The sequence below is a fragment of the Citrus clementina genome, unplaced genomic scaffold, assembly GCF_000493195.1.
Source record: "Citrus clementina cultivar Clemenules unplaced genomic scaffold, Citrus_clementina_v1.0 scaffold_3, whole genome shotgun sequence".
NCBI lineage: Eukaryota > Viridiplantae > Streptophyta > Magnoliopsida > Sapindales > Rutaceae > Citrus > Citrus x clementina.
The window spans coordinates 5,309,668-5,325,693 of NW_006262339.1; the positions used below are offsets into that span (position 1 = coordinate 5,309,668).

At 34.6% G+C, this 16,026-nt stretch overlaps 2 protein-coding genes across 2 annotated transcripts; one reads left to right on the forward strand and one right to left on the reverse strand.

The window, feature by feature from the left end:
• The first annotated feature begins 1,722 nt into the window (after positions 1-1,722).
• On the forward strand, positions 1,723-3,901 carry LOC18048193. The gene has a single exon (XM_006440187.2). It carries the CDS (start codon positions 1,926-1,928, stop codon positions 3,501-3,503), a length of 1,578 nt encoding a protein of 525 aa, XP_006440250.1. The 5' UTR covers positions 1,723-1,925; the 3' UTR covers positions 3,504-3,901.
• A 5,070-nt stretch (positions 3,902-8,971) lies between these two features.
• Positions 8,972-11,045, reverse strand: LOC18048194 (homeobox-leucine zipper protein HAT4). Its single transcript, XM_006440188.2, has 4 exons — positions 10,686-11,045; positions 10,054-10,364; positions 9,792-9,871; positions 8,972-9,692 (listed from the first exon to the last, which is right to left on the reverse strand). The coding sequence occupies exons 1-4, from the start codon at positions 10,846-10,848 to the stop codon at positions 9,347-9,349; spliced, it is 900 nt and encodes a 299-aa protein (XP_006440251.1). The 5' UTR covers positions 10,849-11,045; the 3' UTR covers positions 8,972-9,346.
• Positions 11,046-16,026: the final 4,981 nt, after the last annotated feature.

The window sequence follows — 16,026 nt, forward strand, 5'->3', positions numbered from 1 at the left end:
GTATCTGCTAGAAAGCAAAATACATTCTGCTGAGTGCTGACTGCACATTGGAATGGGAATAAGTTGGTAACATATAAGCTACATAAATTATTTTGGACAATTCACCTCATGAAGAAATTATCTTAAAATCACCCTTTTATTTTTAAAAAAATCTTAATTTATTTTTCATATATGTTAAGAAGACAAACAAACTTTCATCAACTCTCCTTTTTTTTTTCATTTTCCCTTCAATAATGTTAGAGATTCTAACATTTGAGTTCTTTTTTAGCTTAATATCATTTATCACTCATTTATTAGATGGTAAATTTTTTAAATTATAAAATAATTTGACTACCATCCAATGAATGAATACCACATCATTTAAAACTCAAATTGAGACTTCGTTGTTAAGATGTCTAATATTACTCTTTTCCTTAATCTTAAAAAAAAGTTAATTTTAAGATTCTTAAAAGTAGACGAATAATTTAAAAATAGTCAATTTAAAAAGGAATAATCTGAAACTTACATAGTAAATAATAAACCTAGAATTTTCTAGGTCAATAAACTTTTTGGATTGCATTTGCATAGCTGATTGATTTTTGAGATATCACTATGACCAGTTCCTTCCATGCTCTATTGTGTTTTTCAACTAAAGAAAAGGACTTGATTAGTAAATTTAAGTATATCCAATCCAAGTCTGTTTGAGGCATTGTGTCTAAGGACAGAAGAGAGGGAAGTCGGTAAACAAAAGCAATAGGCAATAAAGTTGCAGACACAAAATTCTTTTTTTATATTTTGAATATAGATAATTTTAAAATTTTTATTTGATGAGCTCCACCGAAAGCTAGCGTACGCAGTCCAAAAGAAGAATCCTGACCGCCTCCACGCAACCAATTTGTCCCTTGCGTTATATTTATACATATTCCTCCCCCAAAATGCATATCTCCCCTCAGATTCTCCAAATTAGATGGCTATGGATCAGTCATTGAAAGAATTCCCACCCTTTTTTATTAGTGGGTACAATTAGTTCCTCATTAACCAATAACAGTAACAGCAAATTTGAGGGTGCCATTTTGATGCTTGTGATCTAGGTTGGGTAGATCTTTGACTGGACAACTTACCAGCTTCTATCCGGCTTGAATCGCCAGTTGTTTTGTGCGGACACCAAAGAGCAAAAGCAGCAGATAAACATATAGCGAATTCGATTCATGTAAAGCCTTCTTATCTTAAACATTTTGAGACTGTTTTAGAAATGCGGTCGGTCCTTGTACTCCACTTCGGTTCATGCCCTTCTATAATCAAAAGTAATGAACATTTTTGGAGAATTGAACTCTCTAAAATCCTTAAACCACATAAATGCATGCATAGAAAGCAATTTCAAAAATTAAAATTTGGGAATCTCTAGTCTTGACTCATTTAGTTAATAGATATCAAAATTGGTGGTATTCAGCCGAAAAATTTACTTATCTAACCATTTCCATAAAATCATTATCAAAATTAATAAATTTCTTACCATAATAACCATATTTAGCCATTGCTGTCCAACCAGATGAACCCGCATCTTCTCCATAGAAACGCATTCAAGAAAATTGGAAAAAAAAAACACACACACATCAAGCAAATTGAGTCAAGAAAAAGGCTATATTCTAATGAGAGAGAAAAAAAAAACAGCAATAAACAAACAAAAAGAGAGAGATGCCATTACTTATTAGTGTCATTTTCAAAGAACCATTAAAAGCAACTAAAGAAAGCTTAAAATTAGCTCACATCTCCCCAAAAACTTTCCTCTCCACTCACTCTCTCTCCTTTCCTGTGTCTTCACTTTTGCTTAGCCCTTAAGTTTTCTCTCCTCGATCAATTATTCTTCTTCCTCTTCTCATAATCTTTAAGATAAAAAAACGCCAACCAACAAAATCCTCTCTTTTCTTTTTCTTCTTCCTTCTTCAATGGCAAACATGGACCCCTATGCAAAGCAGAAGATGCTAAAAACAGAGGAAAACAAAGCAAACCCAAGTAAGTTTTATACACATTTCTTTTACAAAGCTCTCATAGCTTCAATTTTCTTAGTTATTTTGCCACTTTTCCCTTCACAAGCTCCTGAATTCATCAACCAAAGTTTGTTCACAAGAAGCTGGGAGCTTCTGCACCTTGTCTTTGTTGGTATTGCTGTCTCTTATGGCCTCTTCAGTCATCGAAATGATGAAACTGAAAAGGAAACTAACAATCACACAAAATTCGATAATGCACAAACCTACGTGTCTAGATTTCTTCAAGTTTCATCCGTTTTTGATGATGAAAATGAAAACTCATCGAGTTCCGATGAAAACAAGGTTCAAACATGGAGCAATCAGTACTATAGAAACGAACCTGTGGTTGTTGTAGCTAAAGAGCACTCTGCTCTTGATCAAGAACATATGGTTAGTTGTTCAAGCTTCGGCGGCGGCGGCGAAAAACCACTCCTGCTGCCCGTCAGGAGCTTAAAATCTCGTGTTTCGGATACAGATACCGTTGAGCCCATCAAAGAATTCAAGTCTCTTAGCAGGTCAAGTTCAAATTCTGGCTCCAGAAGGTTTTCAAGCAACTCCAACAAGAGGAAGAATAGAGAATTGGGAGGTTTTGATCAAGTAAAATTGGAGGAGCAATTGAATGAAAATGTTGTGCTTCCATCTCCTATTCCATGGCGAACAAGATCGGGAAGAATGGAAATGAAAGAAGACGTTGACAGTCCCGTCCCTCCCCTGAATCCTCTGCCTCCCTCAGTGGAGGAAACTGATCTCAACGGGCTCGAATCACGGTCTTTAAGGTCTCAAATGCCTCGATCAAATCGGCCCAACGCTACATCTTCATCCCCGAAGTTGTCTCCTTCGCCGTCCTTATCATCTCCAAAGAAGTTATCCCCTTCGCCTTCTTTGTCCTCGGAGTCTCAGGCAAAGAGTTCAGAGGATTTGGTGAGAAAGAAGAGCTTTTACCGGCCTCCCCCTCCTCCTCCACCTCCGCCACCAATGATGTACAGGTCATCGACGATGAAAGTCAGTTCTAGTTTGGATAATGATGGAGCTTCATTTGAGAAGAACTTGAATCGAAGCTTCACTACCGAAACAAAGCAGTCTGTTAGGACAATGAGATCAACTGATAGAGAAACTGATCAAACATCATTCAAGACTGAACAGCTGAGACGCGAAAGTGTCAACTTTATGCCAAACGCATCATTTATGCAATTTCCTGAGCAAGATAGGGAAGAATTTGTCGACAAGGTTGTCGTGGAAACTGATGAGGACTCGGGGACTGAATATGATGGGGAGGAGGATGTTATGGGGGAAACTCCATTTATTTCCAACATTGATAGAAGCTCAAACAATGAAGCAGCTGCTGCTTCAATTTCAAGCAGCGTGAGTGATGGAGGACCTGATGTCGACAAGAAGGCTGACGAGTTCATAGCCAAATTCAGAGAGCAAATAAGGCTTCAGAGGATTGAATCAATCAAGAGATCGAGTGCACAAATTAGTCGAAACTCTTCGAGGTGATTCATGAGATCATTCAACCCCTTGTAGAGTTTCAACACGATGCATTTGATCTTTGTGTTCAAACTTTGCTTTTTATTATTACCATCTTGGGAGGGTTTATTTGGTTTTTCAAATTTAAGATAATTGGTATACAGAGATGTGGTGGGTATTTATTCTATTATGTAACCGGCAATTACTTAACAGAAATCTTTCTGTGCATTGTTTGTTGGTTATTGTATTAACTCATGTTCATTAGCTGTAATTGTTATAATGGTCTCTGCATCTTCAGAACAAATCTGTCATGCAAGCAAAGCATACTGTATGCTGAGGACAGCTTATGTCTATCTTCAGTTGAAATGAAAACCCAGATGAAAAATGATATTAAAAAGAGAGTAAAAGTTGACGAACTGCTGGTAAAATGAACTACAATAAAACTATGAGGTGTTCTAATTTTAATTGATTATTTTGCCTTTTTCCTTTCATACGCATGGTGTTATAGTTTGTTTCATCAGCAGTTTGCCAAGATTTTTTGTCCAAATAATATCCTGTTCATTGCTGAAAAAATAAAAGAAATGAAAGTTCCGTTCAAATAACACGATTCCCATTTCAAAGGTATGAAAATTTTATTCATATTCCCATTGATTTGATCCTTGCTCCCAAATGAAGCAAACTCATCACTTCCTCTTCCTTGCGAGTAATTTGTTCCTTGTAACGCATGAGAATCTTTCAAGAAATTCCTGAGCACTCGCAGTACACCTCCTTCTATTAGATTTAGTGTGTAGTGTGTACTCTTTAATGATTTCTTAACAAACCAATCCAAAAAAATAAAAATTGGTATATAAAAATTTAAATGATAACATAGACAGTATTTAATTAAAAATAATAATATTGCATATCAAGTCGTATATCAACCCAACTTTATCCATCTCAATTGAGGTAACATTTATACATTAAATAGGATAATAAATGGATTAATTGCATATTATCCTTCATGAAATGACAAATCTTCAAAATAACTTAAAATTTTTGTAAACCTCAATTTGTCTCCTACTTTTATTAAGAAGACAAGAGAAATTCATCAATTTATCCCCATTATTTACTTATCCTTTAAAAAAAAAGAGGGAATAAGTTGAAATTTATTATAATTTGATAGATATTTTAAATATTATCATTTCACAAGAGGATAATCCTAAATTTACCTCTAAATAAATTTGACAAATGGGTGAATGTCACCGGACACTTTGGGATGAGGTTGTACTTGAAAAAGTATACTATATTACTCTTATTTTAATGGCCCAAACTCACTAAAAACTTTGAGGAGTAATGATATCTGACCCCAAATTATTTCCCCAGCTCCAACTTTTTAATTTATCTTATTATTTCCTAGAATTACTCTTATTAAAAAAAAAATTGATTTTATTTTTCTACTTTCTGTCTCCAACCATCACCCCCCCCCCCCAAAAAAACCCTATCTTTTTCACCATCACCTCCACCAACATATTGTTAGTTTTTTTTTTTTTTTGAGGAACATATTGTTAGTTTTGATATTGAGTTTTATTAAATTTTATGAACAAGTGGCATGTTTTGCTATTATTGATGATATTGATTTTACTTTTCTGTGATAAACTGAGTTTTTTTTTAATTTTGGATTAAGAGTTAGTATTTGATTCACATTTTGAATCAATTATAAAAAATAAAAAAAATAAGAGAGGTAAAAAGTTGAGAAATAAGAAATATTTAGTTTTTATTTTTTAATAATTTTAAAATAAATAATATTAATTAAAACATGAGTCAGGTGAGATAAATTAGAGGGGTCGAATATTGTCACCCAAACTTTAAGTGAACATAAGAAAATCCACTAGTTGGCCTTTAAATTTCAGAATTAGGCCTGACCCAAAATGACTTAAGTTGCCCTTGGGCTCATTTAAATAGGCCGCGTGAAGAATACTGCAACACTGACAGATCAAAATGATGAACTCCCTTGCAAGGAATTGAGCTGAGTTTTCGCACCGCTCGAAAGTCCTCTTGAAACCCTTTTCAATTATACTACTCCCTTTAAAAATTAAAAAATACCTTTTTTATTTTTTATTTTTTATTTTTAAAGAGCAAGAAAAAATTAATATAAGCGGGGTTAATTCTATTTATATTCGTTTTTAAATATAATTTAAACACAATAGGGATTTGATGAGATTAATAAAGTGGTGTCGATAGTTCAATTCAGTCAATTTTAACTGGCTAACTGCTATACTTCAAGATAATTCGAAACATCTGCCTAACAAATTGATATGAATCATAACACAATTATCAATGAATACAAGTTAAGAAAAATTGATTATTACATTATTTCACTATCTAAATGTGAATGTCATATTACTTGGGTTAAAAAAACTTTGAATTATCGTTTAAGTTATATAATAATATATTAGATTTAAGTTTCAAAAATTGACCTTAAATACCGGAAGTGAGATGAATCAACTTGGCTCATTGATGTGAATAGACACTTAAACTAGCAATCAAGGAGTTGGGATCAGCTTGTCGACAAATTTCTCTGTTCATTCACTATACTTCAAAAAAATGCTGTCACACTGATGGTGAAACATGAACAGTGGTGATATACCAAAACCAATTATAAACGCATATCAGTCTTTCAAAAAGCAATAATGGTGGTTGAATTGGGTTCAATTATGCAATTATCTAGCTGACCCAATCTGACCGCAAATGAGAACAAATGGACCCAGGCTAAGCTTTGCCGAGTACGCTTCAACACCAGCTCCCAAAGAGCTTTAAAGCACCGAGGAAGTTGAACTAAAAGTGCATTTCATAACTGCCATCAAAAGTATAGCGTGTGCGCCTTTTCTTTTCTTGCTTGTTTCCTTTTTAGGGTAAAATTGAACCATGGTGCTTGTTATTTCCCAAACTTTTTTTTGGGCTCTTTTGAGATTGAGATTAGGTAGCTATACCTTTTAAATTACAATATTAAAATGTTTCATGCTATGTCGCTTGTCATTTCCCACACTTTCTTCTGGGCTATGTTTAAAATTGAGGTTGAACATATGTGACTTTTAAAATACAATATTAAAGTATTTAATAAACACTAACTGCTATACCTTAAAAACTAAGTTCATTTGATTTTATACTTATATTTGAAAATTATTATTTAAAATATAATATTAATTTTTATTTTATAATTACAATTTTTTTATACAGTGGTTGTGGCTTAAAAGTTACAGAAATACAACAGACCAACTCAAGTTATTGCTAGTGTTGAATATAAGTTATATAGTTTGACCCGCTTGAAGGGTTAGGGACAAATTGCCAAAACAAAATTGTTACATATATATAAACTATCATTATTTAACCTTCTAATAGTATATTTACTATATACTATTAACGTTTATTTCATAATTATAATTTTTTTCTATAACATGTATATTTTTAAAAGTTACAATACTTCAATATCATACAAGACCTTCACTTCAGATAAGAAGATACCATATAGAATTGGCTTTAACAGAAATGACAACCAACAACTCGAGTTATTGCTAGTGTTGAATATAACATATTTAGTTGACCCACTTGAAAGATTAGGGACAAGCTGCCAAAACAAAATTGTTTCATATATCTAAGCTATCATTACTTAACCACATCAATATGGTCTCAATTTCCTTTGTCATGATAACCTCAATCCTTAAAGGTCTTTGAAAGAAACACGCAGTTTACATGTGATGCAACTCAAACATAATTGAGGCTTTAGCTCTAATACTATATTAGAAAAATAATTTGTGATACTAAAAATTTGATCGTATGAACAAGGGTTAAAAAAGAGATGTTCTACTTGGGAAATGGGTTGTGAGAGAGGTTGATGTCCTCATAATAGTCATTGTTAATAACGAAGAGCTATGAGAATCCTACGAAACAATAACCCATAAGAGGAATACTATAAAAAAAATAACTCATCCCCGAGGGTGTTATCGAAATAGACCTTCTAATGCTTAAGTAAGAGATTTAAAGTGGCATAATAACAAATAAATAATAAGGGACAAAAAAGAGAGTTAAAAAAAAAAAAAGGCTTGGTGCATATTATATCCCTCCTCCAAAATATATTCTCCCTCTTTTTTTTTTGACTTTTTGAGTGGTGGCTTATTTATGTAAGAAAAATAATCATTAGTTAAACTAAGAAAATTATCTACTATTTTGTAGGAGTTGATTTTCGTGAACATTAATTTTTATATTATTTTATCTTCTTTAAATTAGGACATGTTATTAGACGTGGGTCCTTGGGCTCGAAGACCCATTTGTTTATATCATTAGGTCAAGCTTAATAAAAATATTAGTTTAACAAGAGTCTTCCGAACTACAGCATTCAAGAGTAACTGATATAGGATGTCATAATATCGAGCTAAGTATGACATGCGGTCGATAAAAGTAAAATCACCACTGCATATGCTCCAAGAGTAATCCAAATAATACATGGAACAATTATTCAAAAAAAAAAAACCATTTGGCTTGAACTAGCATGCCGTAATCCACAAATTCCAAACAGAAAATATATATATCATGTTAAAGCATAATCAAGAATAGCAAGCATCACTCATATATTGGGGGGGGGGGGGGAAGGAGTTCCTAAGCAATTATTAATCATTGTAGCCATGCTTTCAACTTCAGAGACGAAGAAAACCTAACCTTTTTGTGCCTTCATAAAAGAATTTGGAAATTCGATTTTGATAAACCAATCATCATTGTAATTACTTATCAGTTTTTTTTTTCTTTTTTAATGCAATTTTTATGCTTTACTAATGGAATCATGCTTTAACGTTCATTATTCGTGTACGAAAGGATAACCAGGCAATCCGGATGATTCAGGCCGGGTTGAATGTACAAAATATCCGTATTCCGGATACCTTTTCTCCAACCCGTTCGTATTCAAGATCCGCTCCGAGTTCACCTGAACTCAACGAAATAATCAAAATAGAGTTATGCTTAGAAAAACTAATCTTCTATCTAGTGATTTTCGAGTTTGACGAGATTTAAGATTTATATTGTTTTATCTTTATTTGAATTAAACATGTTACTAGACGTATACTCCCGAGCTCAAAGGCCCTTTAGTTTTATATCGTCAAAATCTGAGTTTGGTAGAAAATATGACATAATTTGACCTAAAAACTTGGTACAAAGACTAAAAAGGCATCTCTGTTCTATACATTCGCAGGTGAGAAGAAACAAGAAAAAATGTACATACAATTAATATTCTCGTCAAAACAGAAAGTTAAAAGAGAGTATTTAATCAAAAGCCCCTCAAATCATGAAACATGTTGAAAATCTAAGAGCGCATATGGGCCCATCGCCCAGATCTTCAACTTTCAACCACCAAATCATTCACCAATGGAAATTATTATGGGATTGACACAAAATATGAACCCACCACTTGAAACCAAATCCGGCAATCATGCCACTAACATCTGAACAATAAACAAAGATAAAAAGAAAGATTGCTGAACTCGGTCAAATTAAATAATTAGAGCGTAGACATTCAACTTTACACCCGAGGAAGACAAAGAAGAAGGAGAAGGATTAGTAATAATTAGCACTAAAATTAAGCTAACACTAATACTTGTCAATAAGTTCAAAACATATTCAGATGGGTCGTCAATAATTCGAAACAAAGGAAGACCCACCAAATCATATTTACTACCGACCATATCTTAGACCTAAGACTTTGAACAATAATCATCTCGCACGCAACAAACTACAAATGTAAGCCCCCATCCATTCCGTACAACACACATCCCAACAGCCTTTACAAGAAGAGCACCATTTTTATGCATTGAAAAAATGACCATAACGCCCTTGCATGAGGAATACAATCACGATCGAGGACGGAGTGCATCAAAGGGTCCATGAGGGATGGCAGCAGCGGGGGCCCAAGGGTTGATGGGGATGGGTCTGTGATGATTGGGAGCAGCCATCTGATGAGTAGGCCTAGCCGGATCAACGGCTGATGCTGCAGCGGATGGTGGGACTGCCACACGCTCACACGAAGGACACATCGTAAGTGTTGTGGGTGGGGTCATTTGCATGTAGAACTGCGGGGAAAGCTTCAGTGCTCTCAGCTCCTGAACTTCTTTCTGCAACCGCCTGTTCTCCTCCGTCAGATTCTCACAGCATCTCTTCAAGAATTCGCAGTCAACCTCAGTTTGCTTCAATTTGGTCCTGCAATAAATAAATCCAGTTCACCACAAGTCTTCGCAAATAAAATAAAACACAACATAAACCCCAAAATACCCTTAAAATCTTGATAGAATATCTTACCTTGCCCTTCTGTTCTGGAACCACACTTCCACCTGTCTAGGTCTGAGACCAAGCTGCTTTGCCAACGCCAACTTTTGCTTCTGCAGATAATAAAAACCACCCATTTGTCAGTTAAATTACTGAAAACACCGATTGATTGAGAAAGGGACACTACAGCTTGGTTGGCTGATGAGAAACTGAAGGAAAGTTTTCTTTTCTTTTTTTTTCAATTTCACTTCATTTTCTCGGAGAACCAACAGAAACTGAGAAGCAAAATACATACTGGGTTGAGAGTGTTGTGCTCTTTGAAGCTCTCTTCAAGAATGGCTGACTGATCTTTAGAAAGTCTCAGCTTCTTTCTTGAAGTGTCACCATCTTCATCGTCGCTGATACCACGAGAGCAAGCTCTCTCCATTTCGAGCTCATCTCCATTAGGTTCCCGCTCGCTTCTCTTGCCGCTAACGCTCGAAATCGTGCTGTTAGGAGATGAGACGCCCACTTCTTCTTCGTTATCTGCATGTGACGGCAATCGATTCACGTCGATTCCTCTAAGAAATGATCGGGTCTCGGCGCGACAAGACTCAGAGTTTGGATCTGCATGTCCGATCAAGAATTAGATATAGTGTCGTGAAATTATTTTCTGAAACTTGGATCTGGAAGGAAGAAACAAGTTTGAGAATCTTCTGAGAGTGAATAAGAGAAAAGTATCATGGAGTGGAAAACGATTAAAAGAAAAAAAAAAAGATACATGCAATTTATGAAAAGCAGGAAAGTACAATTTTTTTTATCAATGAAAAAGGAAAAAGACCTGATAAAAAATGAATTTTTTTTTCTTTTTTGAAAAAAAACATGCATGTTTCACCAGATCTGAGACTTTTAACCCATGAAAATTGCAGGAATCGAGACAAAACGCACCTGAAGGTGGGAATAAGGCCTCGTTCCAAGGGGTTTTTTGGAGACTGAAACCAGAAGGAGAAGTGGAACAAGCAGAAGAAGGCATGAGATTTAGCTGTAAAGAATGGTGATTTTGAGGAAAGCTCAAGCTAAGACTCAAACCCAGATCATCTTTCTCAGCCATGGCTGTTTTCTTGTTCTTGCTCAAACAGCTCTAGCTTTAAATTATTTGACGTATTTGTATAGTATTTGAAGTGTTTTCTTGTTCTTGCTCAAACGGCTCTTTATTCGAGTAACAAGAGAAATTCTGTGCCTCCGGAGAGAGAGAGAGAGAGAGAGAGAGAGGAAGAGGAAGAGTCGATAGCTAATCAATATGATCAATGTAAGAGGGGAGTTGGAGTTATATAGAAAGAAGTGAATGGGGAGTTGGGTCTCTGTAAGTTCAATGATGACTCTCTGTCAGGAGGCCAATTATGTCAATCATGTCTTTTGCCCCCAAAATAATACCTAACTCTGATTTTTTGTCCACGCACCCTTTCTCTCTCTTCCTCACACACCTCTATACTTCTCTTTACTTGTTACCATTTAACCATAGTAACTTCTTCTTTTGTTTTTGAAACTAACCATGGTAACTTGAATGCCAGCCTCTAGCCTTTTTTCCGTTTTGGCAAGGCAAATGATGAGCAAACAACTTTATTATTTATTCTCATGGAGTGGCATTAACATGTTTTTGTGAACAATAAAGCTTTTGACAATAAGCCATCAAGGCATGATTCACACATCTTACGACTGAACCTTAGGCTGACGTTGAATGCAAATTATTATGTGGCATTGAGCATGTGTAACTGGTCAGCTAACTTTTGACAGTGCAGCACCATTTGACAGTTAATGGTTACTTAAAGATTATGCTACTCTTTCCAAAAAAAAATAAATTAGTTAATAAAGATTATGCTACAGTCCACATGACACTTAGGGTACCGAGTATTACTTTCAACAAATTTAACATTTGTGCATAAATGTATAAATCTCTTCAAATCTTTGCATCCACGAATTACACATAATTGATGCAAAATTTTGCCAACCCACCAACCTGAAAACGGTGCCATGTAGGTCACCGATTTGCCCCGAATCCAACTACAGAACAAAGATGCGTATCACCGCGAATCTTTGGCATTCAAGAACTGTGGGTCACTAGACAACTGAAAACACCTCACACACTTCTCATCTTTCCTGTTTTGCCATCAACGGCCGTCGACCCAACTTAGCCACGAACCAAAGGCTGAGATCGCTTGTGCTAGTGGGGTCACGTTGTTCTGTGTTATATATAATTAGATCCAAGGCCAGTTAAAGCTAGACCTAGACAACCATCAAATCATGAGTGGATAGTTATTGAGCGGAAGTGCGGAACCAGACAGATCAAATTTTTGATTTCGCTCTACAACTGGGACCCACTTTTTTTTTGATCTTTTGAATGAACCTTTTACCACGAGCGCGTTGAATGACAAAAGCGTCACTTTCTCAACCTTTTAAATTATAAAACAATGGCCTTTCATTCTTTGGAACGTATTTTTCAATCGCGTGTACAAGTGTGTGTTTCACGCGGCGACGATTTATGTGATGACATACTGAAGCGTATTCTTGACGCTCGAGGACAGAGCGTATCAACCGGAAAGGTCCGCCATTATTGTCTATCAAACTTTTCAGAGGGCTTATGGAGCCGTATTCGTCTGACGGCTTGCACAGCCCCGCCGATGAACAATTTGAGTGTAATCTCTCCTTTTTTTTTCAATTCAAAAAATCTATTTTTTCAAAAAAAAAGAATCTAAAATGATTTTTTTCCAGCAAATTTGGTACGGAGGATGAGATAAAGGTGAAATATTCCTTTTCAATAAAAGAATGCAACAATGAATTTTGATGTGACTTTTTATTTTTTTAAACGTTGAATAATGGAAACTACACGAATTTTTTAAGTCAACTCTCAAATATATATATCTATAAAAAAACACTTCTAACATATATTTAGAATTAGGGAGGGCGTAAGATACGCCCTCTCACAGTAACAGTACCACTGATGAGACTTAGTATTGTTGTTGTGAGAGGTATAAGTTACGTTAAATTTAGTACTGTTACTGTAAGAAGCGTAAGTTACGTTAAACGTAACTTAGCGTCTGCCTTAGAATTAGTTGAAACTACTATTTAAAAGAATAATTATTTCGATGATACAAATTTTATGTTTAAACAAAGAAAAATAGTATATTTTTTAAATAATATATCTCAACTGTTACTTACTCAATTGAGATCGTCTTAATTTATTAAAAAATAATGAAATATAATAATAAATATTTTGATGAGCTATAATATTAAAAATTGAATAAGTGAATGTAATCTAATGCTTGAGATGAAAATATTTAAAATATTACATAAAAAAATATAATAATCATAGTATCATACTATGATTTCTAATAATCTAAAAAAGAAATCCTAATTCAATAAATACAGCCGAGCCAATTTGAAGCGGGGCTAAAAGACGAGGCCTTTGTTGGGGGAAGTTCAAATGCGGGTGAGAGAGGAGGGGGCATCGGAGAGTGGAGTTCACGTGGGGAGGGTGGAGTGCGTGGTGAGTGAGTGAAATAAGCAAAAAAGTCAGGAAGCGAAAACCTGCTATCACCTATCATCATCCATCTCTCTCTCTTTCTCCCTTACTCACGTGGCCCAACATGTCTTGCCTGGGGACACGTGCTCACTCCTCCACCGGGACCCCACCTCCTCCCCGCACGATCCTGCGTGTCATCTTGTCTCTTCGTGCTCCGACACCCTCTTCTTCACAATCATTTGAAGTGAAACCCCCTAATCTTACCCAATCCCACCCCTCTCCCCCGTATTCCCATGGCCCACTCTCGTTCGTACTCCGTGTTAGCCACACTCTGACTGATTCAACTTGATCCCCCAATCAAAATGTAAGTACACGGACGGTCGGTGTTTAAGCGTTTGAGCATGTTAACAGTTCGTGCTTCTTTGTATGAATACCCAGTCCATGTTTATCTCCTTATTTCGACGCAAGTTGCTTACCATATTTACAAATAAGCCCTTGACAGAGAGTTGAAATGACTGAGGACCCCTAGGGGCTATGAGAGATGATGAATCATTATCAATCAAATAGAGTGGGCACGGTTTAATGATTGGCGGAGTTGGCAATTATTATCTAGAATTTAATTTTCATTTAAAGTTTTCTGCCAACACGCGAGGTTTGTTGTCAATCTGTATCCAAGTAAAACTCAAGATGACCGACTGGCCTCTCGTGCTGGTTGCTGATTAATCTTAGCAGGCTTGTTATTCCAAATTGATGCTTTTTATTTGTTAATATATTAAAATTTGTGTTATTTATTTATTTATTACAATTTATTTTTTTTAATTGACATCTTGACTTTAATAAATTAAGAGTTACATATACTTTTTTTTTTAAATATGGATATATTGCTAAACTATATAATTTAACAAAGTTATTTTTTAATACACTATATATGTGTGTGTGTGTGTGTGTGTGTTTGCACATACTCGCATTAACTGGTGCTCGACTTCCATCATGGCAAGCTCCCAATAGGGCGTTATGGACTCCACAATAGAGTTCCTCAATCGGAGCTTACCACACGTGAAATGTGTGACCTCACACACCGGAACACTCTTCATATATAAAATTTAATCTAATAAAACTCCTCCCAACTATGCGTTCACAGATAAACATGGTCAATTTAAAAAATTTGCGGCTGATTGTTTTAGCAGACAACGAAGGTAACAATTCCATCTATATCGGCTTGGATTAATATATATTCTTAATAGAAAGATTATTCATTCATGGATTTAATCGTACATAAGTTATTAGTTACTTAAAATTAAGAAATTTAAAATTTAATATAGTGCAAAATTCCTAATCAAAGATGTTCATAGTACTTTTGTTGTTTGTATAAGATATTTGATTAATTAGATAATAATTCATAAATACCAAACCCTTTATTTTTCTTTTAATTTAAAGATGAGGGTTAGAGTTAAGAGGTATTGAGGAAAATGAGAATTTAAATTGTTTATAAACTACTAGAATTACTTATTTTCATAAGGGGTTAAAACAATATTTGTAAATACCAATTCTTACATTTAGTTTTTAAAAAAGGACTAGACTGAAGTTTTCCCAGAGCCACCGGAATTATAAGTCAGGCAAGCCCTCATGGGCTTCGCCATTAGTTTTTAGGTCATAGTGTTTAGTAAAAAAAAAATAGTAATAATTGCAATGATTTTGTTTAAAAAATACTGTACCTCACAGTCTGTATTGTCGTTATATACGATCAATAAAAATTGTCCCATTATGATTATATGATGATGCTCATGCTATGGGATACTATAGTTACAGCCTAGTTTAATTGTTCAATTTATTGATGCTATTTTTAGATAATTTTTGTGCTAAATAACGACAACAGATTTCAGTGATAGCTTGTGTTATCTTCATGTGCACTGGAGAGCATTATGTTTTTAGTTTGAATGGAGTGTTCACTCGTTACTGTTAGTGGAGAAGTGCTATGCTTATCTAATTGTGATACTTAGTTTGTATACCAATTCATGTAGTATCTTGTAAGTCATTTATTGATTGAGTCATAAAAATAGTTAATAATAAAATCAACTATAAAATGCTATATAAACGTCAACAAATGGTTGGTGACACATAAGTTAGAATATAAACTTAAGTATCAATTAGAATATAAACTAAGTATATAGTTAAGCATATGATTAATGATAGTTGAGGTGATATTGCGAAGTGCCAAGATTGGCATCAATTATAATTAATGAAATTTTCCCAAAAACTCAAATGTAAAGGGTTTGAGTCCTGGTTGTGGGAACTTGTTTTATTTATTTTTTATCTTATGCTTTTATACTCCCCTATTTTTAGCTTATGTTGTCTATTTCTATGGGCTTAGCTAATTATTGTTTACATATCAATATAAATTTTAGATAAAGAACCTGTTGTCGCTTTAATTTGAAGTCAATAAAAACAATAATAACAAAAAAAAAAAAGTGATGTGTCAAATTTTCTAATTCATTCATTACAGTTGCATCTCGTTTTAAGCTATTCCAATTTAACAATACATTAGGCCATCAAAACAATCAATACTACTGGTAGATAAGAAATTAACGTTCACAAATTAACTAACCATTTTTCTCATATTCATACACACACACACCAAAAAAAAAAAAAGCCGCCCTCAAGTATAAGTGCTAGATTGAGTCATGGTCAGTCACATGGGAACCTTCCTCTACTCCTCTCTAACGTAATTGAGGAGCACCGCTATTAGCGGCACAAAGTCCTTGAAACCTT

Coding starts and splice junctions, on each gene's coding strand:
- LOC18048193 (XM_006440187.2), top strand. CDS start 1,926: ATGGCAAACATGGACCCCTATGCAAAGCAGAAGATGCTAAAAACAGAG.
- LOC18048194 (XM_006440188.2), bottom strand. CDS start 10,848: ATGGCTGAGAAAGATGATCTGGGTTTGAGTCTTAGCTTGAGCTTTCCT. Junction 10,365..10,685: donor GGCCTTATTCCCACCTTCAG/GTGCGTTTTGTC, acceptor TCGGACATGCAG/ATCCAAACTCTGAGTCTTGT. Junction 9,693..9,791: donor TTCCAGAACAGAAGGGCAAG/GTAAGATATTCT, acceptor TATTTATTGCAG/GACCAAATTGAAGCAAACTG.